Consider the following 27,519-nt stretch of genomic DNA (forward strand, 5'->3'; position numbering starts at 1 on the left):
GCTTAACCCGGCAGGCGGTGGGCCTACCAGCCACCTTCCGCGCGGTGGGGGGGGGGGGCATTTTTTTGCCCCCCCCCCGTATCTCCGAAACTACTGGACAGATCCGGAAAATTCAAACGACGTTCGATAGCCCTGTCAAATTTGTGGAGGGAAACCAAATTTCATTAACCTCGGGGTCACCGATGACGTCACAGGTCAGGTCAAAGATAAAATCCAAAGGTCACCAAGGGTCACCACAAGAGCCCAACTTTACTAAGGTTATGCGATGCATGTTTTATGGCCAGTTTTTCATTTCCAACTCAATGGTGTTGGTTATAAGACCATCAGGTACGGTTTAGGTCACTTTCTGGTGGAGGTCAGGTCAAGGTCAGGTCAAAGAAATTTCAAAGTTGATATTTTTGCATTAAATGGGTATCGATTCGATGCAGCTCGGCACGGGGAGTCTAATGGTGGTCTTTGTTTTGCGCTACGAGGTCTAGAATTGCTAAAAATTGAGTTTGAAAATTTGACGTCATCAATTTTGAACAGTTTTTTCGCTATAACTTGGCCAAAAAAAGAAGTATCGATCTCAAATTTGGTATGTAGATAGAAGATGGTAGGGACTATCACATATATTCCGTTTTTTTCGAAATTCAAAAAACTTTTTGGATTTTTTGGCTATTTTATTCAAAAAATCAATTTTTTGATTTTTGGGGGTCAAAATAAAAAAAATCGATAAACCGAAATAGCAGTTTTGTAGCCCTTTTGATTCTACACCTTTTATGTCTTTTACGAAACCTTTTTTTCTGGTCGAAAATGACAAAAATGACGTCACTCTGACGTCATTAGCGGGCAACCTATCATCACCTTTGGAAAATTTTGGTCACCATGTGCGCTAGCTGCTCGCGGGAGGGTACTGAAAGTTTGGTGACGATCGGCGCAGCGGTTCTCGAGATATATTGAAAAAACTAAAGGGGGGCAAAAAAATGCCCCCCACCGCCTGGAAGGTTAAGAAAAACCACAGGGGGGCAAAATGGCCCCCATCAGGGCGCGGGTTAACACTACAATTTGTGTGAGGAATACCCGGTAATTTTGAGATAATGCTTCTTTTTTGGCTTCGGCTCCCTCTCGTATTCGCAGTATTTCGTATTATCTGCGCACTTTTGTGGACAAGTAGCGGGTCAAACGTATGTCGGCATGTCGTCCAGATGTTACAGGTCTCTATTCATCCTGTATAAACGCAGCCCTTATTAGATATGTGCTGTTTGTTTATAGGCGTGACGGGATGTTTCTGGTCTTGCCGCCTTCGGCGGATTACGTGCCGCTAAAGGGTGAAATAAAAGTAGCATTGCTAGATAGAAAAATGTACCTACTGAGTTTTCTTTGGACATATGTGTATGGATCAATACCTACCCACTACTGTGCCGCAGTGTTTTGTTTATGTACATTTTCAAGTTCAAATATTGCCATGGCCGAATGAACGCGTATTAGGTAATAAAGAAAATGATCGTTACTACCCTTTCCATCATGTATGTATGTAGGTATTTCAAGTGACCATCCCACCTTAACATTAGTTTTGAGTTGAGATAGCCAAAATGGGGTCCCTGGCCTGCACTTAACTACTGGTTCAAGCATTCACAACATCGATAAATGCCTCAAATCGAAAATATCTAATTTCAAAGTTGCAGCACTTTGGATTCAAAGGGGCAAATGCGTTAGAATGCCCCTTCTGAATGTGTGACGTCAGTGAAAATCTAACGATTTTCAATCTTTTACTAAAACGTTTGGTAGCACGCGGTGGTATATACTGCTTTGCCCGCAATAAGTGACGCACTTTCAAATAAAGTCGCTAGGAACAGCGGAGATCCCAAAAAGTAAACAAATGTAAAAGTCTAATATCTTGAAAACCGGTGAATCTTTTTTTCGGTGAACGTTGGTAAATATTCGTTTTTGCTCTCTCTGAACCGAGCGACATCGCCTTCATGCCATTCATTAACTTTTTGAAGGTGGGAGGGCCCTTTTGACCTAGTTCGTGGTGTAAACTACGAGAAGTGTAGGCATCTACTCCAACCAAACAGATATTGCTCAGATAAATAACTGATTGCGTTTTATCGGCCCTTGGTGGCTAACATTTTAGAAAATATATTCCTTGGCGTTGGTAAACAGGCCTTTTTCATAGATAACTTGGCTCTAAGTCCTATCTTAGTGCGAGTTGGTAAATGTCAAGGGAGCTTTGTATTCCCTACGAGCTCAACGTTCTCTTTCTGGAGGCTGTATTTTTAACAATAAACTGATCAACTCATGGGCGCTGATGGCTTGTCCCGTCAACATAGCCGTTCACCGCCCACGGCGCTCACCAAGGTGACCTGGAAACGCGACCCGCTGCGTGGGTCATCTCTGGTCGTCGAGATAGTTCCAGTGTTTGTGTGTGTGAGCTGGTTTGTTACGAAACGTTTTTAATGGCCTTTCTTCTTCTTGTGTATTCTTCAGGTATCAGTGGCTCGGTCCAGTGTCCCCACTGCGGCTTCCGATGTCTGGGACAACAACATCTGGACGAACACGTGAAGAAAAGTCACAGTCGCATCGGGAAGAACGGGAGATTCAAGTGCGAGCAGTGTCAATACTCGACCGACAGGTCCACAAACATGAAACACCACCAAAGGACTCACGCTGGGGAACGGCCGTACCGCTGCTCTATCTGCAGGGCCCGGTTCACTGAACGGGGAAATCTCATCAAACACATGCGTACCCACACGGGGGAGCGGCCGTACGGCTGCTCACACTGCCAGGCCCGGTTCGCTCAACGGGCACACCTCACTACACACATGCGGACCCACACGGGGGAGCGGCCGTACGGCTGCTCACACTGCGAGGCCCGGTTCGCTGAACGGGGAAATCTCATCAAACACGTGCGTTCCCACACGGGGGAGCGGCCGTACGGCTGCTCACACTGCCAGGCCCGGTTCGCTAACCGGTCTCACCTCACTACACACATGCGGACTCACACTGGGGAGAGGCCGTACGGCTGCTCTATATGCACTGCACGGTTCATTGATCGATCACACCTCACCAGACACATGATGACTCACACTGGGGAGCGACCGTTCGGCTGCTCCATCTGTACTGCACGGTTCACTCAACGGTCAAGCCTAAACAATCACATGCGGTCCCACACGGGGGAGCGGCCGTACAGTTGCTCCCGGTGTCAGGCCCGGTTCGCTGAACGGGGACACCTCAAGGCACACATGAGGACCCACACGGGGGAGCGGCCGCACGGCTGCTCCATCTGTACTGCACGGTTCACTCGACGGTCAAGCCTAAACAATCACATGCGGTCCCACACGGGGGAGCGACCGTACAGTTGCTCCCGGTGTCAGGCCCGATTCGCTGAACGGGGACACCTCAAGGCACACATGAGGACCCACACGGGGGAGCGGCCGCACGGCTGCTCCATCTGTACTGCACGGTTCACTCGACGGTCAAGCCTTAACAATCACATGCGGTCCCACACGGGGGAGCGGCCGTACAGTTGCTCCCGGTGTCAGGCCCGGTTCGCTGAACGGGGAAATCTCATCAAACACATGCGGACTCACACGGGGGAGCGGCCGTACGACTGCTCCATCTGCAAGGCACGGTTCTCTGAGCGGTCAAACCTCATCACACACTTGCGGACCCACACGGGAGAGCAGCCATACGGCTGCTCCATCTGCATGGCACGGTTCGCTCGACGAGGGAATCTCATCAAACACATGCGGACCCACACGGGGGAGCGGCCGTACGGCTGCTCCATCTGTACTGCACGGTTCACTCAACGGTCAAGCCTAAACAATCACATGCGGTCCCACACGGGGGAGCGGCCGTACAGTTGCTCCCGGTGTCAGGCCCGGTTCGCTGAACGGGGACACCTCAAGGCACACATGAGGACCCACACGGGGGAGCGGCCGCACGGCTGCTCCATCTGTACTGCACGGTTCACTCGACGGTCAAGCCTAAACAATCACATGCGGTCCCACACGGGGGAGCGGCCGTACAGTTGCTCCCGGTGTCAGGCCCGGTTCGCTGAACGGGGAAATCTCATCAAACACATGCGGACTCACACGGGGGAGCGGCCGTACGACTGCTCACACTGCCAGGCCCGATTCACTCAACGGGCACACCTCACCAAACACATGCGTACCCATGCGAAGTGCAACCGCACTGCTGCCACTTCTGTCTAACGGTTCGGCAGTTTGACTCACAAAAGTCAGTTTTAAGTGGTACACAGTTTTGAGAATTACACAGGTTTGATGCGGTAAATGCTTTGATTAGCGAAATTCAATGCTGAAACGTGTTGACAAGTGCGTGGCCGGCCGCCGTTGTACGTTAGTTATTGGTGTTATAGATGTGATTCTCGTTTGTGAGCTTCGTGGCTACCAGTGTCATATCTGGTTTGTTTGTTCTTATCCAGTGTGATTCAGTGCTTGTGTTTTAAACTAGCCACCTTAACTCACTCCCCACGGGGGGGGCTATACATAGCCCACTCCCGTTTTTCTGCAATAACCTCCAAATTGCTTGACGTATCGACGCTAAACTTTCAGTACATTCGGCTGCATCAATTTAACACCTTGTGTCAAAATATGAACTTCGTAGTTACCATAGGTCGGCCGGAAATGACGTCAGAGTGACGTCATGTTCGGCCGATTTCGACACAAAACATTGAACCACGGCAATCGCTCCCAAGAGCTCAGTTTTTAACGCCACGGTAAATGCTTTGATTAGCGAAATTCAATGCTGAAAAGTGTTGACAAGTGCGTGGCCGGCCGCCGTTGTACGTTAGTTACTGGTGTTATAGATGTGATTCTCGTTTGTGAGCTTCTTTGAGCGATAACAAACAAAATAACATTTACCAGCTAACACAAATGCACTTGCTTCTCGGGCAGTGCGCGATCGGCACCACCACGTCGCGCAACGTCACCAACGATGTCCCGATCACCGTCTCGCGCGCGGTCCTCGATTCGCTCCTCGTCCTCGTCCTCGATCCTCTGGGCATCTTCAGGCTTCAGCCAGCTGCAGCCACGCCGGCCAGCCCGCCTTCGCCGCGACTCGTGCGTACCCCGCCGGCGACAGGTGCACGCCATCGTCGTCGTAATGGAGCAGCGCGGCACGGGACAGCACATACGCCGACACCTTACGCCCCTGGCGCCGCCGCTCCAACACGCATCGTCCTACGGACACGTGCTTGATGCGCATGTCGCTCTCGAGCGGCTCCCCCAGCCACCGGGTGACTGGTCGGTCGAGGTGTTTGAAAGCCGCCGTCGCTTCCCACTGGGCTTCCCCCTCGCCGACCAGCGCGGCGCGGGGAGGGCTTCCCTCGGCCCCCCTCCGGGCCCACAGCAGGGGAGCATCACGCCTGGGCCTCGGCGTCGGTCCGAGCAGGATCACCGGCGCGATGTCCCTGGCCAAGCTCGTGACGGTGGTCTTGAGCTGTCGCCATACGGCTCCATCGAGACGGTCGGGAGCGGCCCCCAACGGGTATACGTCAATGCCCCCGAGCCATACTGCCACTTCTGATGGCTGGGGGCCTCTTCGGCGTGCCGCTTTGCTCCACTCTTCCACTTTGCGCGCCAGGGCACCGGAGCGGACACAGCCGGCCCAGGTCTTGCCGACCTGTGCAGAGGGCACCCACACGGTGACCTCCCACTCGCCCATTCGCGGAAGAAAGCCGGCTCGTCGGGCGAACGAGCCCCCACGAGCAGCCCCGCCCGGAGGGGCGGACCCACGCCGCTCCCCCCGGTCCCGAAGGAGCGCATGGCGTCTCGCACCAGTGCAGGGCTTCGCAGGAGAGAGCAGCACCCGCCTCCAAGAGCCTGCTGAGGGGGTGGTAGGCGGACGTTGCCCTCCACGGTCACGGTCACGGACGCGCCCTCGCCGCCTCCGTCCACGGTCCGGGAGGGCGGGCTCACGCCGCTCCTCCCGACCACGGAGGCGGTGATGGGTCCGTGCCCGGTCAGGATCGGGACACCGCTGAAGTTACGGGCAAACGCCGAATACTTCAACGTGTCAGGACACACAGTTGAAAAAGGAACAATGCCCGCAGGGGAGTACGGCTAAACACGCGGATGTTTCAGCAGTACGATGTAAAAGAATATGTACAAATTTAAGCGCAATAATTCCTCTCGGGAATTTTCCCAACTGTGAGCAGTCGCGTAGCTTGGTGTGGCATCCACGGCGAGGCGGACCTGGTCCCTTGTCCTACCGACCGCGCCAATGTTGAGATTCGCCTCCCACCGCCGTGCTCCAACACCAACAGGTCACCGGTGCTGATGTATTGGTCTTACACGCTCTGCACCGCGCCGCTCCGTCGTCGGTCAGGGCCCACGCCTGACTCCCCGCCCGGCCGGCCGCTCCGCTGACCCGGGCTGGGTCGCTCGCCGGCCCGCCGCCAGGCGGCAGCACCGGACGGGGGCGGCGGCGGCCGGTCACCACGCGGATACATATTTATACGAAATCCCGACAATATATAGGGGAGAGTGGGGAAAGATGCCCAGGGTTTTACTATGTCATATATTATTCGAAAATGACGATGGGAAAGCAAAAACTTGGAGTTTCAACGGAAGCCGACATCATTTTTCTCCAAAAATATCACACTTTCGTGCCTGAAATATTATTACTTTTTTTGCTATTAAGCATTTTCCTGAAGAAGTGAAAGGGGGCATCTTACCCCACAGGGTGGGAAAGACGCCCCCTGACGTTGGGAAAGATGCCCCCTGCACTATAAGTGACATAAATGGGCACGTGAATCGCCTGAACGAATCAGTAGTCCCTTCGAGCCTGCAGTAGACACCAAACGTCATCATAAGGGCCCTCAAAAGTAGTCGTAAGGGGCTTCAGAGGTCATCGTTAGGGCCATCATAGTCCAGCGCGGCCAAACAAGCCTACGTGGTGGCGTTCGGAGACCACCGTGGGGCTCTTATAGGTCTTCATGATGCTTGAGGGCCCTCGAGCCCATCGTGGGAACCTCCGATGCCAGTGCGGCCCGTGGGGCCAACGTGGGAGCCCTCAAAGGATGTCGTGAGGGGCCCTGGAGCCAATAATTGGGCCCACAGAGGCCGTCGTGAGGGCTCTCAGAGTCAGATGCCGCCCAAAAAGTCGCTATGTGGGCCGAGAGACCGGCATGGGGAGCACCCGACCGTACTGGACTCTCAATAGTCCCAGATCGGCTTTTGTCTACATCACAAGTATGTAATAAATGATTTGACGGGCTGTTTGAAGGACAGCCTACGGATTTAGGGGGGCGTCTTTCCCCATCAGGACAGGGGGCATCTTACCCCAAGGTACCGAAGTAACATTAAATCAGTACAATTTGTTAGCCATAAAACTACACCATGAAACAAACTGTTTGGGACACAGTACACGCATGCTAATGTATCACGACTATAGCAAGGGACGCAAAAATTATTTACCTTCTTTGATATTTACAATGATATTTCCGTAACCCGACTGCCCCTCCCATCTCGGCTGCTACACGAGACCTGATGTGTCGCCGCCGCGCCGCCCTGCGCGCGGGTGGACGGAGCGCGCCCGAGTACCGCCAGCTTAACCGTGCCGTGCGAGCTGCCATCCGCCGTGATACCCGACAGAGTATCGAGGAGGGTATCAGGGAGCGCGGGCCGCGGGCCGCCTGGCGGAGCGTGCGGGGGGTTGTGGCTGGCAAGCGCTCTGGCACACCGGTGCTACCTCAGCTACCCAGCGAGGAGCTGAACCACTTCTTCGTCTCTGTCGGACCGCGAGTGGCCGCCGAGGTGGCGGACCGGGACCGGGGTGCTGCTCGATCCGTCGCGTGCCGTTTACCGCGTGTGGGGGCGTGTGGTTTTACTGTATCACCTATCGATATTGACACTTTGACCAGCACGCTGCTCAGCATGCGCAACTCGACCGCCCGCGGTGCTGATGATATCTGTATCAGGGTGCTGAAGGCCAGTTTCCCCGCTGTCGGCGCCGTACTCCTTCACATCATCAACTCCTGCCTGACCCAGTCTGACTATCCTGCTTCCTGGAAACACTCCCTTATCCACCCTATCCACAAGTCCGGTGACCCTTCCGACCCATCCAATTTCCGACCAATCTCAATCATTCCAGTCATCTCAAAGGTAGTGGAAAAGGTGGTTCAGCACCAACTTTACCACTACCTATCCTCAAACCACCTCCTCTCTCCCAACCAGCACGGTTTCCGTCCACACCATTCGACGGAAACCGCGCTGGTGACAGTCACCGACGACATCCTTAGTGCCGCCGACGGCGGGGAGATCTCTCTTCTGTGCCTAATAGATTTAAGCAAGTGTTTCGATGTCATTGACCATGATATACTACTCAGCAAACTGCACTTGTACGGCATCGACACTGCATGGTTTGCGGCCTACCTGAGCGGTCACACTCAGAGCGTGACTCTGCGTGACTGCGCCGGCGCCCAGCGTGTCTCGCCCCCGCTCCCCAACTCTATGGGCGTGTTCCAGGGCTCTGCCCTGGGGCCATTGCTGTTTACGGTGTTCTCAAACGACCTGTCACTCCATGCAAACGATGCCAAGGTTCTGCAGTACGCTGACGACACCCAGGTGATGGTCTCAGGCAAAAAGAGCGAACTTTCGGCGCTCATCTCTCGAATGGAAAATTTTCTCGCATCTTTGGATAACTGGTTCTGCGCGAACGCCCTCAAGGTCAACGCGAACAAAACTCAACTCATTGCTCTTGGAAACCGTCAAAATTTGCGCAAACTACCAAATTTCACAGTCGCCTTCCGTGACACAAATCTCGTGCCTTGTAACGAGGTGAAAAATCTGGGTGTGACTTTCGACTCAAACATGTCCTGGGACTGTCACGTGGGTGCCGTCAGCCGCCGCTGCACTGGGACCCTCATCGGTCTCTCACAGGTACGACACGTCGTGCCCCGGGGCATATTCGTCTCTCTTGTGACAGCCCTGGTTCTCTCGCAGGTTCGCTATTGCATATCAGTTTATGGCAACGGCTCAAAAAAGAACACAGCTAGAATCCAAAAAATCCTTAACTTTGCAGCAAAAGTTATTTTCGGCCGGAGAAAATTTGACCATGCGAGTGACCTGCTGGAGAACCTGGGCTGGCTGGGGGCTCAGCAACTCGCTGAGTACAGTACGCTCTGCCTCACGCAGAAACTGCTCTCGAGTGGCGAGCCAGTCTCCCTCGCGGCCGTCCTCCGCTCGAACTCGGACGTACGTGAGCGCACGACCAGGCAGGACAGTCATCTCCATGTACCACGGTCAAGAACCGAGGCGGGGAAACGGCGTTTCTGTGCGAGAGCCCCGAGGCTTCACAACCAGCTGCCACCTGAGACCGTTTCCCTCAGAGGGAAACGCTTCCAACGAGCCCTGAAGCGACAGATGCGGAGCCGGACGCTGTCTTTAAACTGAAGTAAGGTCGTCTGACTCAGTGTGTGTGCGTGTGTGTGTGTGACTTGGTATGTTTCCGTTGGATGACTAATTGTTTTGTACACATCTGGTATCTACCCTATTCTCTGACTCGGAGCTTGAAAAGCCACTGTTGCTGTGGAGTGCTCTTCAAAATAAATACAAATACAAATACAAATACAATGTTCTGACACCAAAATATTTTTTGAAAGCAGCAAATAAAAAACATGCAGTCATCAGCCAGCCGTTGCCCAACTGAGCTTCGCAATTTTTTTGTGCCGTTAACAGGGCAGGCTTCCGCTTTACGCTAAGAACATTAATTTCCAGGTCCGATTCTTTGTTTCATCGCTAGAGGGGGTGGGGCGTCTTTCCCACCCTGGGCATCTTACCCCACTCTCCCCTATGCTTCGATGCGGATTGACGAGAGGATCACATGGTGCCATTAGTTTGTTCCTAGCTTGGCTAATTCGAAAGTTATTCGAGAAAAACTCATCTAGCGCCGCCATTTTGACTTTTTTGACCCCTGTGAATCATTGACCTGACCTGAAAATGACCTTAGTAAAAATTGTAGTTCTTGTTTATTTATTTATGTTAAGTGACCATCCCACCTTAACATTAGTTTTGAGTTGATATAGCCAAATTGGTGGCCATGGCCTGAAAATACCGGTTTGGGCACTCACAACATCGAAAAATGCTTTACTTTGGAGATATGGAATTTCAAACTTCCAGTTTTCGGATTCTAAGGGGCTAATGCATTGGTATGCCCCCTTAAAATTTGTGGCGTCAGCGGAGATCTAACGATTTTAAATCTTTTACTAAAACGTTTGGTAGCGCGTGGTGGTATATGCTGCTTTGCGCGCAACAAGTGCCGCACTTTCAAATATAGTTGCTAGGAACAGCGGATATCCCAAAAAGTAAACAAAAGTAAAAGTCTAATATCTTGGAAACCGGTGAATATTTTTTCGGTGAACTTAAGTAAATATTCGTTTTTGCTCTTTCTGAACCGAGCGACATTATCTTCATTCATGCCAATTCATTAACTTTTTTGAAGGTGGGAGGGCCCTTTTGACCTGGCTCGTGGTGGGAACTACGAGAAGTGTAGGCATCTACTCAACCCGAACAGACATTGCTTTTTTCCATATCCAGTTTTCGGACAAATCCATTCTTTGGACATTTTTCGGACGAAATCGAGCTAGGATTTTGGACATAAGACGGACATCGGACGATAAATTTCTGATCTTACCACCCTTGCTGGTGACATAGCTGGGGACGGCGACCTCGGGCGGCACCGGGGATCGAACCCGGAACCTCCCGCACCGCGGGCTAAAGAGTGCTTTGGGAAGGTCTCGTAGAGACCTTTCGAACGCCGCCTCGCGGGGCTCCATACGACCATTGGTTCTCGAGATAACAGGGGGGGGTCGGATCCGACCCCCCCCCCAGGCTGTCGTGGGTACGGAAATAGCCCAGGCGGTGCCGGGTTAAGGAAGCAAAAAGTATATCAATCGACGCGCCTTGACGTGCTGAGTTCACTGGTGTTTTTCTTTTTGCTCTATCGTAATTAGATCAAAAGTTATAAACAAAAAACTTAACCCTATTAGTGGCAGGCTCCTGGCTACCCCCATTAGTGGCAGGGGGGCTGTTTACGACCCCCCCCCCTGATATCTCGAGATCTAACGAGCCGATTTTCATAATTCAAACGGCATTCCATTTCGCTCAACGTGATCTACATTTCTAAAAAATAAAAAATAAAAAATGTCAACAGGGGGGTAGAGGGGGGTAAAAAACAGGCAAATTGCAGATACATTTTAGACTGTTTGTCACGGCCAGGTTTCTGAACCAATCTCAACGCAACTTTTGCCGATCGATAGAGAATGAACCAGGGATTCACATGGATCCTAAAAATATGCATTTTCAAAAATTATAGGCGGATACAGATCATTGAGATTGGGGTACACAAAAAGTAAAGTAAATGTTTTTGTTGGTACTGTTTCTAAAAAGGGTGCTAATGGTCTTGTTATGTTACAATTTTCTTATGTGAGAACGACTACAATTGTATTGGTCATGCATAGGCGGTGTCAGGGCACCTATGTTGGGAGGTAAAACATAACCCCCCCTTTTTGGACGCCTGGATCCGCCTATTATAGCAAAAATGTGTCAAAAGAGGATGCACAATAACTTTGTATATGTTATCACATGATACCTTTCATTCACTGTTCGTAAAACTGGTGCATACAGTTACCTATAATACATCAGCATCGTGATCTTCGCCCAAATGACTCGCTTCACGAATAGGACCCCCCAATTCCCAGTGCTCTGGAGCCGCCCCTGGTAAAGTTATGAACTTGAAATTTTTAGGGAATGTGCCCAATTTAGTTTTAGGAAAAGTCAGAAAATTTCAGCATCGTAGCTTCAGCGGTTTCCGAGATATTCCCGAAAAACCTGAGGGGTGGATGAAAACAACCCCCTGCAACTAATAGGGTTAAGACCTGTCTTAACCCGCGCACCGACGGGGGGGCGGATATCCGCCCCCCCTGAGGTTTTTCGCGAATAGCGGGAAAACCGCGGCGCGTAGCGCCGCGAAATTTGGTATGACTATTCCCTTATCAATTTTACACATGGTGTGCAAGTTTGAACCTCCTACCTTTCAAGATCAGGTCACCAGGTCACTTTGAATGACCCAACGTCAAGTCACTTTTTTGCAACTTTGTCACCGTGCCAGAGCTACAGTAGATGTCGGAGATCTTTGAAAGTCGCAGGATGTTATTAGGTCATTAGTAGCTACAATTTGTATATCTCGGAATTTTGATATCGGTGACCTAAGGTCAGGTCAATTTCGCGACCTCCCCATTATAAGTCAATGGGGGAAAAATCAACTCCCTGTTTTTACCACTAAAACGGGTCGGAATGGCCCCATATACTATACATGGCTTCATATACGATCAACCTTCACTACCTTGAGGTCTGTTTTGCTGTTGGGCAGCTGTGAGGTCATGTGACGTCATCAAAGGTCACCAAAGGTTTTTGGCCAATAACTCCGTACAGGAACAAGATACAGACGCGTGGATGGTCTCATTGTGTTCAGCTCGTCAAGACGCATCGAATGATATACATGATGACCTCGAGGTCACGTGACCTGAGGTCAACCTTTGACCTTGACCTTTCGAGGTCAACATATATATCATTCGATGCGGATTGACGAGAGGATCACGATGATGCCCTTAGTTTGTTCCTATCTTGACTAATTCGAAAGTTATTCGAGAAAAACTCTCTCCATATTTAGCGCCATATTTGGACTTTTTCGACCCCTGTGACGTCATCTTTGACCTGACCTGAAAATGACCTTGGTAAAAGTTGTAGATCTTGACCGTGCGTATCCGATGCCGTTTACCGCTTGTCGCTATCTTGCTTCGTTCTCGAGATCTCAGGGGGGGGGGGCGGTCATCCGCCCCCCCCCCCGTCGGTACTAAGTTGGCGCAGACCCCCGTCGGTGCGCGGGTTAAGCAAAATTTTTACATTCATACCCCCCATAAACCCCCTAAATATTGACCTAGATCAACCAAATTTGGACAGGGGCAAGAACTCCATGGGACCCAACTACCTATCAAATTTCATGTTTCTAGGTGCCATAGGACCCTATCGCGAGGGAAGGGGGGTCGCATCGACCCCCCCCCCCTCTGCCAGGCCGTGCTATGAAAAACGCCGTGCCAGGGCGAGGGTTAAAAATGACTAATCTGTTTTTTTCGTTGTTATTTTCGCGGTTCTTTCGAATGCCATCTACCTCGTGTCGCTACGTGGCCCAGGGGCCGAGCTAGAAGGGGGGGGGGGGGTGTTCAAACATCCCACTTCCCCAGCAGGGCGTATAAATCAAAGACCCTCAGCGAGGCGCGGGTTAAGAAGAGCCCAACAGAGGTGAAACATGTAATAACTTCAAAATAGCCGAAAATTGATCAACACGCGTTTATTGGGCCATGGCAATATCTGTGCTTGCACATGAACACCATCACACTACGGAACATGTAGAATATCGGTTAGGAGACATGTGTCCTGATGGTGCGTCAAAGTACATTCTTCTATAGAACAACGCTACTTTTATTTCAGCCTTTGACGGCACATCGTCTGCCGAAGGGGACACGAAAACAACAGCGAGTCAGGCAGTTTGTACGTCGTACTCGTATATCTTACAGTAGCCGCAGTAAAAAAGATGGATAGAGTTGTAAGATTAACATGCCATCCCGATCTTTTAAAGGTAGTGTGCCATCTTTCAATGATTTCCCATTTTGTTTTTTCCTAGGATAAGAAGCTTCTGTTTTTACCTAATATGTATCGCAAAAAAAATCAAAAATGGGCCTGGAATAGTGCCTTTTTCGCCTAAAAGTTTATCGGTTGCATCGGTTTTTCGATATGTATAACCAGTAAAACGCCTTTTGGGCGACCAACGGAGCGAGCGAGAGGATGGGCCTTGCACGTGCGAAATTGCGAGGGGTACCTCCAAATAGCTTGTGCACTGCACCCTACTAACCGGTCTTTAGCGATGTGCCAAATTTCAGCGCAATCGGCCTAGCCGTTCTCGAGATCTGGAAGCGGCACACTGCACGTGCGCACGTGCAATCGGGGTCCAAACTGACTTTTGCACGGCACCCTACTAACTGGTCCCCAACCGTGTACCAAATTTGAGCGCAATCGGCCCAGCCGTTCTCGAGATCTGGGAGCGCCCCCTGCACGTGCGCACGTGCTGTAGCACCCCAACCTTAGCCCGCGCCCTGCTGGGGGGGGGGGTGTTTGAACACCCCCCCCCTTGTGGTTTTTCGCGAATATCTCAAAAACGGCGGCGCGGAGCGCCGCCGTTTTTGGTACACCTTATCACACATCAATTCTACACATGTTGTGAAAATTTCAGACCAAGGTCATTCAAGGTCAGGTCACCAGGTCACTTGAAGTGACCTCACCTCATAAAAAGTTTCAATGTCTGTCATAGCTACACCGAGTGACCGATTGCTTTGAAACTTTCAGCGATTGCTAAGAGCAATAGCATGTACAAAATGTATATCTCAGAATTTTGATATCGATGACCTAAGGTCAGGTCAATTTTGCGACCTCCCCATTATAAGTCAATGGGAGAAAATTGAAATGCGCCGCTTATGGACAAAAGACATTATAAACACTCCCAAACACCGAATTATAAGTGGTTTAGACACACTGAACATGAAAATGGTGTCCATGACCCTTGTTTATGCCCTGAGGTCATCTAAGGTCACGAATGGTATCTAACAGTTTTTCGCAAATAACTTTTGATAGAGGCATGCTAGAGCGATGAAAACGCCTTAGATGTGTTCAGCTCGACGATACGGATCGACTGATATGCAACATGACCCTTTCCGGTCAGGTCATGACCTTGACCTGAGGTCAAATTTTCAAGTTGACCTTTCAAGGTCAACTTATAGTTCATTCGATGCGTCTTGACGAGAGGAACACAATGCCGGTAAAAGTAAGCTCGTACAAGGCTTGGGTCAAAAGTTATTGCAGAAAAACTGTTTCCGAAAAAATCGGCTATTTTTGCAATTTTTGCCCCCTGCAGGCAAAACCGTTGACGTTAGGTCAAATCTGAGAGAATTACTCAGAAAAGGCTTTAATAGGGCTATCGAATGCGCTTTTCCGCGGCGCTGTAGCTCTATTGGTTCTCGAGTTATGCGTTGGCTTCTTGGAAATTTTCGACATTCGACCTGGAAATCGGCGACATTTTGCCTTCAATGACCTCTGGTGACCTGACCTTTGACCTGACCAAAAAATTGACCGAAGTGATTTCGTCATTATTTTTGACGCTCTTTCGAACGCCGCCTTCCGCGTATCGCTACGTGGCCCAGGAGCCGAGTTACAAGGGGGGGGGTGTTCAAACACCCCCCCCCCCAGCAGGGCGTGGAAATCCAGGACCCCCAGCCGGGCGCGGGTTAACACATGCAGATGCAGGGGCGGATCCAGCCGATCCGTTTGGGGAGGGCAAAAGTTTCCGACCTATCCGACGACCCCTATCCACCCCCGCACTGGGAGGAATGTAAGATAAATTTTGGATGGGGATGCAAAATTTTCTCAAGGGGCCCCACTAAAGGTTTTGGGCCCCTTTACTTTTTCAAGCTGTCAATCATCGATTTATAAAACCAAAAGTTAAGGAAACAATCCATACAGGAAGTTATCCAAAATGTTTGCATATTTCAGTGAACCTCACAAAATCACAGCATATACCTAAATAAGTGAAATGCGACAAGTTTTTTTTTTACTGGGTGATTTTTCTTATGCTAACCACCACCCGCAAGCCTCAAACCACTTTTCTGGATCCGCAGTGGACCTTTGAGAGCCCTACGGGTCCGCTCTTACTTAAGACCGTTAAAAAACCTTTGGAAACTGAATGACTCAATGGAGGCTCCTCCAGAGACCTTCACGACTTCTCAGATTGAATGAGCCCCCGACCAGGGTCGGTTCCTCAGAAGGTGCTGAAGGGTTTCAGAAAGCAGCATAGGCTCGAGAGTCTTTAAAGTTCTTCATAGGGTTCTTCATAGGCCAGCGTGGGCCCTTGGAGCCTTCGTTACAGGACTCTCAGAGGTCAGCATGACCCCTGCAGTCTGCCTGCATTGAGGCCCGATCAGAGGCCGTCGTGGGGCCCTCAGACGCCAGCGTGGGCATTTGAAGCTTGCGTTGGGTCCTAGAGGTCGTCGTGAGGGCCCATAGATGATAGAGGTCGTCGTGAGGGCCCTCGTGAGGCCCCCGTCGTGAGGCCGTCGTGGGCCGTCTAAAGCCCGATGGGCACTCAGACCTGAGATAGGCCTAGGACCGTGTCACGAGGGCCCTCAGAGACCGCCGTGGGGGCCCTCAGAGGCAGCGTAACCCCTGGAGTCTCCTTGGGGTCCTCAGATGCCGCCATGGTGCACCAAACGCGGTTCGGGACACTCCTAGCCGGTGAGGGCCCAAAGACCAGCATAGGGCGCTCCTGGCCAACAACTGGACGTCTGATGATCGGTGATCCCACATGATCGTTCGTTTCCCAATCACTGGTCTTTAGGAGAAAATGTATTTGGTGGTGTGACAGGCCTCTTATACGGCTTTTGGGGGGTGCAAAAAGCTATGTTTGCACTCCAATGTTTTTCCATGGGTCTGGAGCTGAAACCCCTGCACCCTTTATCCGGATTTCCGCTGCCCTTGAGCACCGAGATGACCAAGCGACTTTACAACGCCACACTATCTACATGCAATCAGTTCAGGGAGTTCGATCTATTAACAGCATTCTGGCATAAATCATCAGCAGCGAACGTCCAGCTCCTTCCTTCGGAATGGCCGTCACCGAAAGTCCTGCTTTTCGTCCAGATAGCCCTCGACGCCGTATTCAATTTTATCATCTCTACATGCTTTGGGAGGGGCAAAAGAACAGTCTTGCCCACATGATTTAGCTTTGGAGAGGGCAAATGCCCATTTTGCCCTCCCCTGGATCCGCCACTGTGCAGATGAATTATCTGATGGAGACCTAACTGTGTACCGAGTTTCAATTCAATCGGCCCAACCGTTGTGCCGTTATTGAGGTTGCAATTTTGGGGGTTCTTAAAAAATGTCCAACTTTACCACGCGCCACGTGCGGTGGTTGGCAAGAACGCATGGTGGCCATCACACCACAGAACTTTTACGTCCAAGTGACATTCAGTAAAGAAGACCGCTTGTCAATCGGATGTCCCGTTCCTAAGATATTAGCTTTTGAAGAGCGTCCCCACGGCCGGCCGGCCGGCCGGCCGGCCGGCCGCTCATACTCAGAATTTTCCCTTAAAGGGACCCTCCCACCTTAACATTAGATTTGAGTTGAGATAGCCAAAATGGGGTCCCTGGCTCACAATTACCGGTTTCGGCACTCACAACATCGAGAAATGCCTTAAATCGGAGATATTGAATTTCAAAATTGCAGCATTTTGATTCAGAGGGGCTAATGCTTAGGAATACCCCTCTGAATGTGTGACGTCAGCGCAGATATCTAACGATTTTTAAATGTTTGACTAAAACGTTTTGTAGCACGCGGTGGTATATGCTATTTGCGCGCAACATCTGCCGCAAACGCCGCACTTCTAAAATAAAGTCGCTAGAAACAGCGGAGATCCCAAAAAAGTAAACAAAAGTAAAAGTCTAATATCTTGAAAACCGGTGAATATTTTTCGGTGAAATTTGGTAGATATTCGTTTTCGCTCTTTCTGAACCGAGCGAAATCACTTCCATGCCAATTCATAAACTTTTTTGAAGGTGGCAGGGTCCCTTTAATTCAGTATGAGACTCCGCTCGCTTCGCTCGCTCCGTAAAGACTACGCTCGCTTCGCTCGCTCCGTAACAACTGTAGTGGGCTGACCTGCAAACAGGCGTCGGCAACAATCGCGAATGCGGCGCACATGTGACAATAAGCAAAGGTCATTATCACTGAACTCTATAATGTGGAAGGCGCATCGGCCGCCAGATGGTGTCCAACGGTGCCGCCATGTTGCGCAGACCAGGAAGCGGCCGCCGCCTGTGTTGGGAATAGGGAATTCGGGACCTCGATTTACGTTTGCGGCCGCTGCATCCGTTACGTTCAAGCTATGTAGACACGGAACCCGGCATCTTACGCAGAATTGAGTGGAGAACAAGGTGCTATCTTTAAAAATCCTCAGATATAGGTAACTTATACGTTAAACCCTTTTAAGTCAATAGAGAAATATGGAAATTGCTATTTTAGCGCCGGGAATGATCTGAAACTATATCTAGCATATGAGATCGTGATTTCATGCACTCCTTGCAAGGTCCGATGCTTCACATTTGCATTGTTTCCTTTGCGTGACGTCATTTGTGACGTCACAAGGGTCATAAACTTTTCCTCAATAGCTCCCGATCAAATTGAGCTAGCGAGTCGGGAAAGCCACAAATGGACTCAGAAAGACCTGCCGAATCGAATGATATGCAACATGACCTCACTCGACCAGCTTCGTGACCTGAGAGCTGTGACCTGACACCTGACCTTGTCACGAGGTCAATGCCTTAAAATGACCTCACCCGAACAAAAAGTGTATCACTCGACGCGCCCGAGCTAGGTGAACACGATGATGCCAAAATCGCGGCTCTGTGCGCATTTTTAGCGAAGTTATTTACCAAAAACCGAACCCGTGCCTTAGGTCACTTGACCTTGTCTCAGAGGTCACCGGTTGACCTGAGACCTTTAAAATAGATTCCTACCAGTCACTCTGCATTGTACTAGGTGCGTTCAGTAAGTAGGTTCCGGAGAGCAATTACATAAAATTCACGAGGTCTACGCACGTGATTTTTTCAGGGATTAGAATTCAGACCTTTATGTCGAAGTGACCGCATTTTCAGCTTCTTATTCCATTTCTGTGACGATATGGAGCAGATCAAATAACACCATTTTTTTAGACTGCTTTAGAAATGGCATCGGCCGCCCGAGAGGATCAACGTTCAGTGATAAGATTCCTAGCTATCCACTATCCAGGGCTAGCCGGCAGCTAACATCCACGCCAACTTCGTGAATGTGTACGGGAGCCATGCTCTTAGTGATTCCGCAGTTCGGAAACGGAAGAAAAAGTTTGGGGAGGGGAGGGAGAGCGTGCGCGACCTGGCACGTGCAGGCAGGCTGAGGACGATTGTCACAGCTACTGACGTCGCCGAAGTGGAGGAGATGGTGATGGCCAACAGAAAGATTACTGTCCAGGCGATAACAGAAAGCCTAAACATAAGCCTACACCAGGATCATTAGACCATCTTCTGCCAGTAATCGCCAGTTGCCGCCCCCGAGAAGGCCCGTGGTCGGTTCATCCTCCACCAGGATTGCGCGCCTCCTCACCGTGCCCTCGTGGCGAGGGATGCCCTGGAGGCAGAGGGCATTGAGGTGCTCTAACACCATCCCTACTCTCCAGACGTTGCACGCAGTGACTATTGGCTGTTCGCAGACATGAATAAAATCTCCGGGGCCGGAGGTTCGGCTCGCGGTCTGCACTCGGGTCTGCTTTTTACCAGTATGGCGAAAAGACCCTCACTCAAAGCTTCCGTGCGGCCATCCGGGACCTGGCCAAGCGATCGGAACGATGCGTTCGCCTGCAGGGTGAGTTCGTCGAGCCGTGAGCCATGTTTGGTTGAGAATTGAGATGTGCCAAAAAATAAACGAGTTATATCAAAACGGAACTTACTTATTGAGCATACTGGTACTCTGCCGCACACGACCACTTTACCGCTAAATTCAAGCTAAAGTAGCGGCGCATTAGCGAGGTGGGTTCAATCAACCCTCTCGGCAGGGGCAAATGAAGAAAGACAATAGTCCGGCGAGTGAATTTGAGGAATTCTTAAGATTCCATCGTGTTCCCCACTCAATTCCGCGTAAGACGCCGGGTTCTGTATCGACGTAGCTTGAACGTAACGGATGCGGCAGCCGCAAACGTAAATCGAGGTCCCGAATTCCCTATTCCTCAACACAGGCGGCGGCCGGTTCCTGGTCTGCGCAATATGGCCGCCACCGTTAGACACTACGGCCAATAGGGTTGAAGCGGCAGTGCTCCCCTGTGGTCATTATTACGGAGCGAGCGAAGCGAGCGGAGTCTTACGTAGAATAACGGAAATTTCTGAGTATGAGCGGCCGGCCTCACGATTCTGCGACGCTTATATCTCAGCAACCACCAGCAACCAGATAGGGGACGGCCACTACGAAGTAAATAAATAAATAAATAAACAACTTGACCGATTTACATGCGGTAATTTTTGTAGGGTAGCTTCATTCCTTCTACCAAGTATTGGACTATTCCCGATGCATGTGGGTGACCCCTTATCAAAACGAAGAGGTGTCACTTTTGTAATTGTTGCAATATCTCGGTAACTACTTGGCCGATTGCGCTGAAAGTTGGCATGCAGGTAGGCACCCACTAGGTAATGCATATCCATGTGCCGTAGTTGGGGTGCTGCTGCACGTGCGCACGTGCAGGGGTCTATTCCAGATCTCGAGAACAGCTGGACCGATGGCGCTCAAATTTGGTATATGGCTAGGGACCGGTTAGTAGGGTGCCGTGCAAAAGTCAGTTGGGACCCATTTTGCACGTCCCAGCAAACATGCCCACATGGGTCCCATATGGGGCCCACATGGGCCCCCCACCTCTTCCATATGGGTCCCACATGGGAATGGCAGTGGGTGACACGTGGGACCCATATGGGCCAGCCCACGTAGGCCCCATATGGGACCCACGCGGCGCCCACATGGGACCCATATGGGTAGCCCATCTGTAGCCCATGTCCCACGTGGGCCCATCTGGCCCATGTTCACCCCATATGGGACCCACATGGGATGCCCATCTCCAGCCCACATGCGTTTGGCCCATCTTGATCCCATATCGGGCCCATATGGGTAGCCCATCTGTAGCCCATGTCCCACGTGGGCCCATCTGGCCCATGTTCACCCCATATGGGACCCATGTGGGCATGTTTGCTGGGGTGCGCACGTGCAGGGTGCCACTTCCAGATCTCGAGAACGGCTGGGCCGATTGTGCTCAAATTTGGCACATCGCTAGAGACCGGTTAGTAGGGTGCCGTGCACAAGTCAGCTGGAGGTACCCCCTCGAAATTTCGCACGTGCAAGGCTCACCCTCTCGCTCGCTCCGTTTGTCGCCCCAAAAGGCGTTATACTGGTAGAGTAACGACGTACGGGAATGAGTTATCAGCTGTCTAATCGTAGACAACACAATGTCGAACTTAAACTGTAACCCTGTATTGGTATTGTTTCTTTAATTTGGCTGTCGAACATTAATTTATGGTTTGAAATGTGATTTTATGTAAAATAATTGATATGAAACAGCCGTCTCTTAATATGACCCCATTTCACCACACGCAAGTGGCAGAAATGACAATGATTAGCTGACGCATTTTTCTTGACCGAAGTCAGAGCGCGCGGCCCGACGCGCCACGCGTATTTGGAAATTCCGACCTCGACGAGCATCAGAAGCCACCTAACAGGCAGGGGCGTCGACACCGGTCCGACTTTTCCGACTAGTCGGACCACTTTTTCGACTAGGCGGTGCCCTGCTGTGGCTCGCGGGGGCCCCTGCTGCAGACCGCGGGGACCCTACTGCGGCTCGGGGGGCCCTGCTAAAGACCGCGGGGGCCCTGCTGCGCCTCTGGGGCCCTGCTAGACACCGCGGGGCCCTGCTGCGGCCCGCGGGGTCCCCTTCTACGGCCGCGGGGGGCCCCTGTTGGGGCTCTCGGGGGCCCTGCTGCGGCCACGGGGGCCCCCCGCTGCGGCTCGCGGGGGCCCTGCTGCGCCTCGCGGGGCCCTCGCGACACCTGGGGGCCCCCACCGGTGGGGGCCCCCGAGAAAAAGTCGGACCAGTTTTCCTTACGCGTCGACGCCCCTGCTAACAGGCGTGTTCAAAACCGCAGGAGATGATGATGAACGGGTTTATCGAAACTTGATTGGATGAGCCTATCGGTAACAGGTAATAGCGATTTTAGTGCGTGCATTTATTGTTCATAATGGTGTGAAATGTGGTTGGGGTACGACCGACAACCCGTCGGGGCGAATTTCGCACTGGGGTACTCAAAATTTGAAGAATTTAAGACGTTTCCATGAGTTTTGAACTTTGAAGGTATGGATAAGTTCTAAAAATCCGGTTCTCCTTATCCGGGCCATTAACTTCATATGGTCAAAGAAAATTGGCACACTACCTTTTACCTGCACCTTATCGACAAAAGCTGCGCAGAACATACGGAATGCCACGAATGCGAGTGAGTCGTAACAGCAAAAAAGAGGCAATGTCATTCAATGCCGGATACTCTTCACAAATTACAGCGCTACGACGCTGTACCAAACATCGACACTCCTTACCTCCTATGTAAAGGCGGCTACTTAAAAACACAACCACTGAATCATCCTGTGTAAATACAAACAAACCAGATGTGACGCGCGTAGCCACGACGCTCACGAACGAGAACCACATCTGTAACCCTAATACCAAACATACAACGGCGGCCGGCCATGCACTTGTTGATGTTACTTGACACGACTCAACACTGCATTTCGTCAATGAAATCATTTATCCATCGGTCATACCTACCTGTGTAATAATCAAAACTGTGTACTACCGAAAAGTGGCTTACTGTGTGTGTGTCAAACAACCGAGCCAGCAATGCGCCCGTTCATTGTGTGGGTTCGTATGTGTTTGGTGAGATGTGCCCGTTGAGGGAACAGAGCCTGGCAATGTGAGCAGCCGTACGGCCGCTCCCCCGTGTGGGTCCGCATGTGTTCGTTGAGATATGCCCGTTGAGCGAACCGTGCCGCACAGGTTGAGCAGCCGTACGGCCGCTCCCCTGTGTGAGTCCGCATGTGTCTGGTAAGGTGTGACCGGTCTGTGAACAGTGCCTTGCAGATAGAGCAGCCGTAGGGCCGCTCCCCAGTGTGGGTACGCATGTGTCTAGTGAGGGTAGACCGTTCAGTGAACCGTGCCGTGCAGATGGAGCAGCCGTAAGGACGCTCCCCAGTGTGAGTCCGCATGTGGTTGTTGAGGTTTGACCGAACAGCGAACCGTGCCGGGCAGATGGAGCAGCCGTACGACCGTTCCCCCGTGTGGGTACGCATGTGTTTTGTGAGGGTAGACCGTGCAGGGAACCGTGCCGTGCAGATGGAGCAGCCGTGCGGCCGTTCCCCCGTGTGGGTACGGATGTGTTTTGTGAGGGTAGACCGTTCAGTGAACCGTGCCGTGCAGATGGAGCAGCCGTACGGCCGCTCCCCAGTGTGAGTCCGCATGTGGTTGTTGAGTTTTGACCGCGTAGTGAACCGTGCAGTGCAGATGGAGCAGCCGTGTGGCCGCTCCCCCGTGTGGGTTCGCATGTGGGTGTTGAGAGTTGACCGTCGAGTGAACCCCGCCATACAGATGGAGCAGCCGTACGGCTGCACTCCAGTGTGAGTCAGCATGTGTGCCGTGAGGTGTGACCGTTGAGTGAACCGTGCCGTACAGATATCACAGCGGTGCGGCCGTTCCCCAGCGTGAGTCCTTTGGTGGTGTTTCATGTTTGTGAACCTGTCGGTCGAGTATTGACACTGCTCGCTCTTGAATCTCCCGTTCTTCCCGATGCGACTGTGACTTTTCTTCACGTGACCGTCCAGATTTTGTTGTCCCAGACATCGGAAGCCGCAGTGGGGACACTGGAACGAGCCACTGATACCTGAAGAATACACAAGAAGAAGAAAGGCCATTAAAAACGTTCCATGCCAAACAGGTCGCACATACACTGGAACATCTCGACGCCCAGAGGTGACCCACGCAGCGGGTCACGTTTCCAGATCACCTTGGTGAGCGCCGTGGACGGCAGCGGCAATGTTGACCTGACAAGCCATCAGCGCCCATGAGTTGATCTATTTATCGCTAGAAACACAGCCTTCAGAAACGGAGCGCTGAGCTCGTAGGGAATGCAAAGCTCCCTTGGCGTTTTTCAACTCGCGCACAGATAGGACTTAGAGCCAACTTATCTATGAAAAAGGCCTGTTTACCAACGCCAAGGAATATATTTTTTTAAATGTTAGCCACCAAGAGCCGATAAAACGCAATCAGTTATTTATCTGAGCAATGCCTGTTCGGGTGGAGTAGATGCCTACACTTCTCGTAGTAGTTCCCACCACGAACTAGGTCAAAGGGGCCCTCCCACCTTCAAAAAAGTTAATGAATTGGCATGAAGGTGATGTCGCTCGGTTCAGAAAGAGCAAAAACGAATATTTACCAAAGTTCACCGATAAAAATATTCACCGGTTTTCAAGATATTTACTTACTTTTACATTTGTTTACTTTTTGGGATCTCCGCTGTTCCTAGCGACTTTATTTGAAAGTGCGTCACTTATTGCGGGCAAAGCAGCATATACCACCGCGTGCTACCAAACGTTTTAGTAAGATTTGAAATCGTTGGATTTTCGCTGACGTCACACATTCAGAGGGGGCATTCTAATGCTTTAGCCCCTTTGAATCCAAAGTGCTGCAACTTTGAAATTAGATATTTTCGATTTGAGGCATTTATCGATGTTGTGAATGCTTGAACCAGTAGGTGAGTGCAGGCCAGAGACCCCATTTTGGCTATCTCAACTCAAAACTAATGTTAAGGTGGGATGGTAGCTTGAAATACCTACATACATGATGGAAAGGGTAGTAGCGATCATTTTCTTTATTACCTAATACGCGTTCATTCGGCCATGACAATATTTGAACTTGAAAATGTACATAAACAAAACACTGCGGCACAGTAGTGGGTAGGTATTGATCCATACACATATGTCCAGATGAAAACTCAGTAGCTACATTTTTCTATCTAGCAATACTACTTTTATTTCACCCTTTAGCGGCACATAACCCGCCAGAGGCCACAAGACCAGAAACATCCAGTCACGCTTGTAGATACAGACAGCACATATCTAGAGTAGCAGCGCTTATACAGGATCTTAAGACATGCAGCATTTAAAGTAAACGACATTCCAACATACGTTTGACCCGCAACTTGTCCACAAAAGTGCGCAGATAATACGAAATACTGCGAATACGAGAGGGAGCCGAAGCCAAAAATGAAGCATTATCTAACTCCGAAACTACTGGGCCGATCGTCAAAATTCAAACGGCGTCTGATAGCCCGGGAAAAACTGTCAATCGAAACCTAATTTTATTGACTTCGCCGATGACGTCACAGGCCAGGTCAAAGTAAAAATTAGGTATTAGCATTTTTGCTTCTTCACATTTTGGGCTCTGGACGCCGCCTTACAAGTCATATCAGGCTCATTTTTGGTTTACACACTCGTGAACATTGAACAGATGCTCTAGATATCCTGAGGGTACCAAACTTGTACTTTGATTTTCAGGTCAGGGTCAGGTCATTACAGGTCACGGAAATATTGTATAATGCGTCGGTCACGTGACACATGTTTAATGGTCCATTTAGGCCATAGATTTCGAATTTGATGTCGTCTGTGTTATTCGAGGTCATCTTGAGTCGAATTTGCTTAAGTCAGGTCACTTTCAGGTCAAAAAAGGTCAAATTTTGACGTTAAAATTTTTCAACAAAAAAGGTGTCTATTGGATGTAGTTTGAGCCCAGGAAAACGATGGTGCAATTTATATTGGTGCACGATGTCAACTGCGTACTGAAAAATTGATTTGAAAAATTCATGTGTTTTTTTGCAATAATGCGTATATCTTGGCCAGTTTGGAAGATAATTAGCTAAAACTTGCTAGAGTTAGTCAAAAGATGCGTTCAATCATATATGTTCCGTTTTTCTCGAAAAATCGAAAACTTTTTGAAAAAATATAGGAATATAAATTTTGAATTTTATCAAATGAAATTTTCGAAATTTTCGAAATTTTGAAAATCCAAAATAGCAGTTTGATAGCGCATTCTATTCTGAGTCCTTTCATGCAAAGAAACTGGATCTAGCTTAAAAACTGAGCTCGTGGGAGCGATTGCCGTGCTTCAATGTTTTGCGTCGAAATCGGCCGAACATGACATCACTCTGACGTCATTTCCTGCCGACCTATGGTAGCTACGAAGTTCATATTTTGACACAAGGTGTCAAATTGATGCAGCCGAAGGTACTGTAAGTTTGGCGTCGATACGTCAAGCGGTTTGGAAGTTATTGCAGAAAAACGGGAGGAGGGCTATGTATAGCCCCCCCCCCCCCCCCCAGTGGGGCGCGGGTTAAGGCGGCTTGTTTAAAACACAACCACTGAATCACACTGGATTAGAACAAACACCAGATATGACATGGGTAGCCCCGAAGCTCACAAACGAGAATCACAGCTATAACACCAATAACTAACGTACAACGGCGGCCGGCCATGCATTTGTCAACACGTTGCAGCATTGCATTTCGCTAATCAAAGCATTTACCACATCAAACCTGTTTAATTCTCAAAACTGTGTACCACTTAAAACCGACTTTTGTGAGTCAAACTGCCGAACCGTTAGACAGAAGTGGCAGCAGTGCGGTTGCACTTCGCATGGGTACGCATGTGTTTGGTGAGATGTGCCCGTTGAGTGAAACGGGCCTGGCAGTGTGAGCAGTCGTACGGCCGCTCCCCCGTGTGAGTCCGCATGTGTTTGATGAGACTTCCTCGTCGAGCGAACCGTGCCATGCAGATGGAGCAGCCGTTCACTCACCTGTTCACCAGACATGTGCTTGGATCCGAGAGCTGGATCTATGATCTCAGTGGATCTCTCGACAAAATAGAGGGGTTGGATCTATGATCCGAGTGGATCTCTCGACAAAATTCAGGGGTTGGATCTATGATCCGAATGGATCTCTCGACAAAATTTAGGGGTCGGATCTATGATCTCTGTGGATCCAGCGGGCAAAAATTTGTGGAGGACCTATGATCTGTATGGATCTCACGACAACATGTAGCCAATGAAACCCTTATCCTGCATAATTGTACACCTTACAGTGCAATACAATTGAGAATTATCACTTGTGGACATGGTTATTGGTTAAGACCACTTGTAATCATTAGGTATCATCATTAAATTTGAATTTAAATAAACAACATTTGTACTACATTTAAAATAAACCAAGAACATGCATATTGCTACTTTTTGTGACCAATTGTAACTTTTTCATTTCAGCACTGATGACAATCTTATCAACAACCTACAGCCACTTTAATTCAATGAACAAACAGTACAAACAGATGCAGTGGCAGCAGGGCACTGCAGATTTTCATTTCGGTCCCATTCTTTCCATGCAACGCCAGTAGGGCTAACAGAGCCTATTTTAAGGGAATTTGACTGGGGGGGGGGGGCAACCTGGAAAATTGTCTTTAATAATCCATTAACCCGCGCCGGGCCGGTGCTCTGAGATTCCGCGCCGGGCCGCGGGGGGGGGGTGTTTGAACACCCCCCCCCCCCCTTCTAACTCGGCTCCTGGGCCACGTAGCGACACGCGGTAAGCGGCAATCGAAAGAACGTCAAAAATAAGGACGAAAACACTTCGGTCATTTTTTGGGTCAGGTCAAAGGTCAGGTCACCAGAGGTCACCAAAGGTAAAATGTTGACTATTTGAACATTTTGGAGACTGCCAACGGCTATCTCGGGAACCGATAGAGCTACAGTGTCGC

The 27,519-nt window shown here is 50.4% G+C and overlaps 2 protein-coding genes across 8 annotated transcripts in view; one reads left to right on the plus strand and one right to left on the minus strand.

The window, feature by feature from the left end:
- LOC122389342 (zinc finger protein 271-like) overlaps positions 1 to 4,579 on the plus strand; it is a 259,548-nt gene extending 254,969 nt beyond the window's left edge. For all 5 annotated transcript variants that reach the window (XM_043381246.1, XM_043381248.1, XM_043381247.1 and 2 more), the window contains one exon: positions 2,470 to 4,579. In XM_043381246.1, the coding sequence (XP_043237181.1) occupies positions 2,470 to 4,196 (1,727 nt within the window). In that variant the 3' untranslated portion in view covers positions 4,197 to 4,579. The remainder of the gene's footprint in view (positions 1 to 2,469) is intronic.
- The window catches only part of LOC122389344 (histone-lysine N-methyltransferase PRDM9-like), a 75,390-nt gene that overhangs the window by 2,669 nt on the left and 45,202 nt on the right, over positions 1 to 27,519 (minus strand). Inside the window, exon 11 of one of the 3 annotated variants that reach the window (XM_043381260.1) lies at positions 22,034 to 23,600. The exons of 1 other annotated variant lie outside the window; for it this stretch is intronic. In XM_043381260.1, the coding sequence (XP_043237195.1) occupies positions 22,546 to 23,600 (1,055 nt within the window). In that variant the 3' untranslated portion in view covers positions 22,034 to 22,545. Of the gene's footprint in view, positions 1 to 22,033; positions 23,601 to 27,519 lie in introns of those variants that run through there. One more of the 3 variants, XM_043381261.1, reaches the window with a different exon arrangement.

Source organism: Amphibalanus amphitrite, unplaced genomic scaffold (assembly GCF_019059575.1).
Source record: "Amphibalanus amphitrite isolate SeventyFive unplaced genomic scaffold, NRLGWU_Aamphi_draft 000355F_arrow, whole genome shotgun sequence".
Lineage (NCBI taxonomy): Eukaryota > Metazoa > Arthropoda > Thecostraca > Balanomorpha > Balanidae > Amphibalanus > Amphibalanus amphitrite.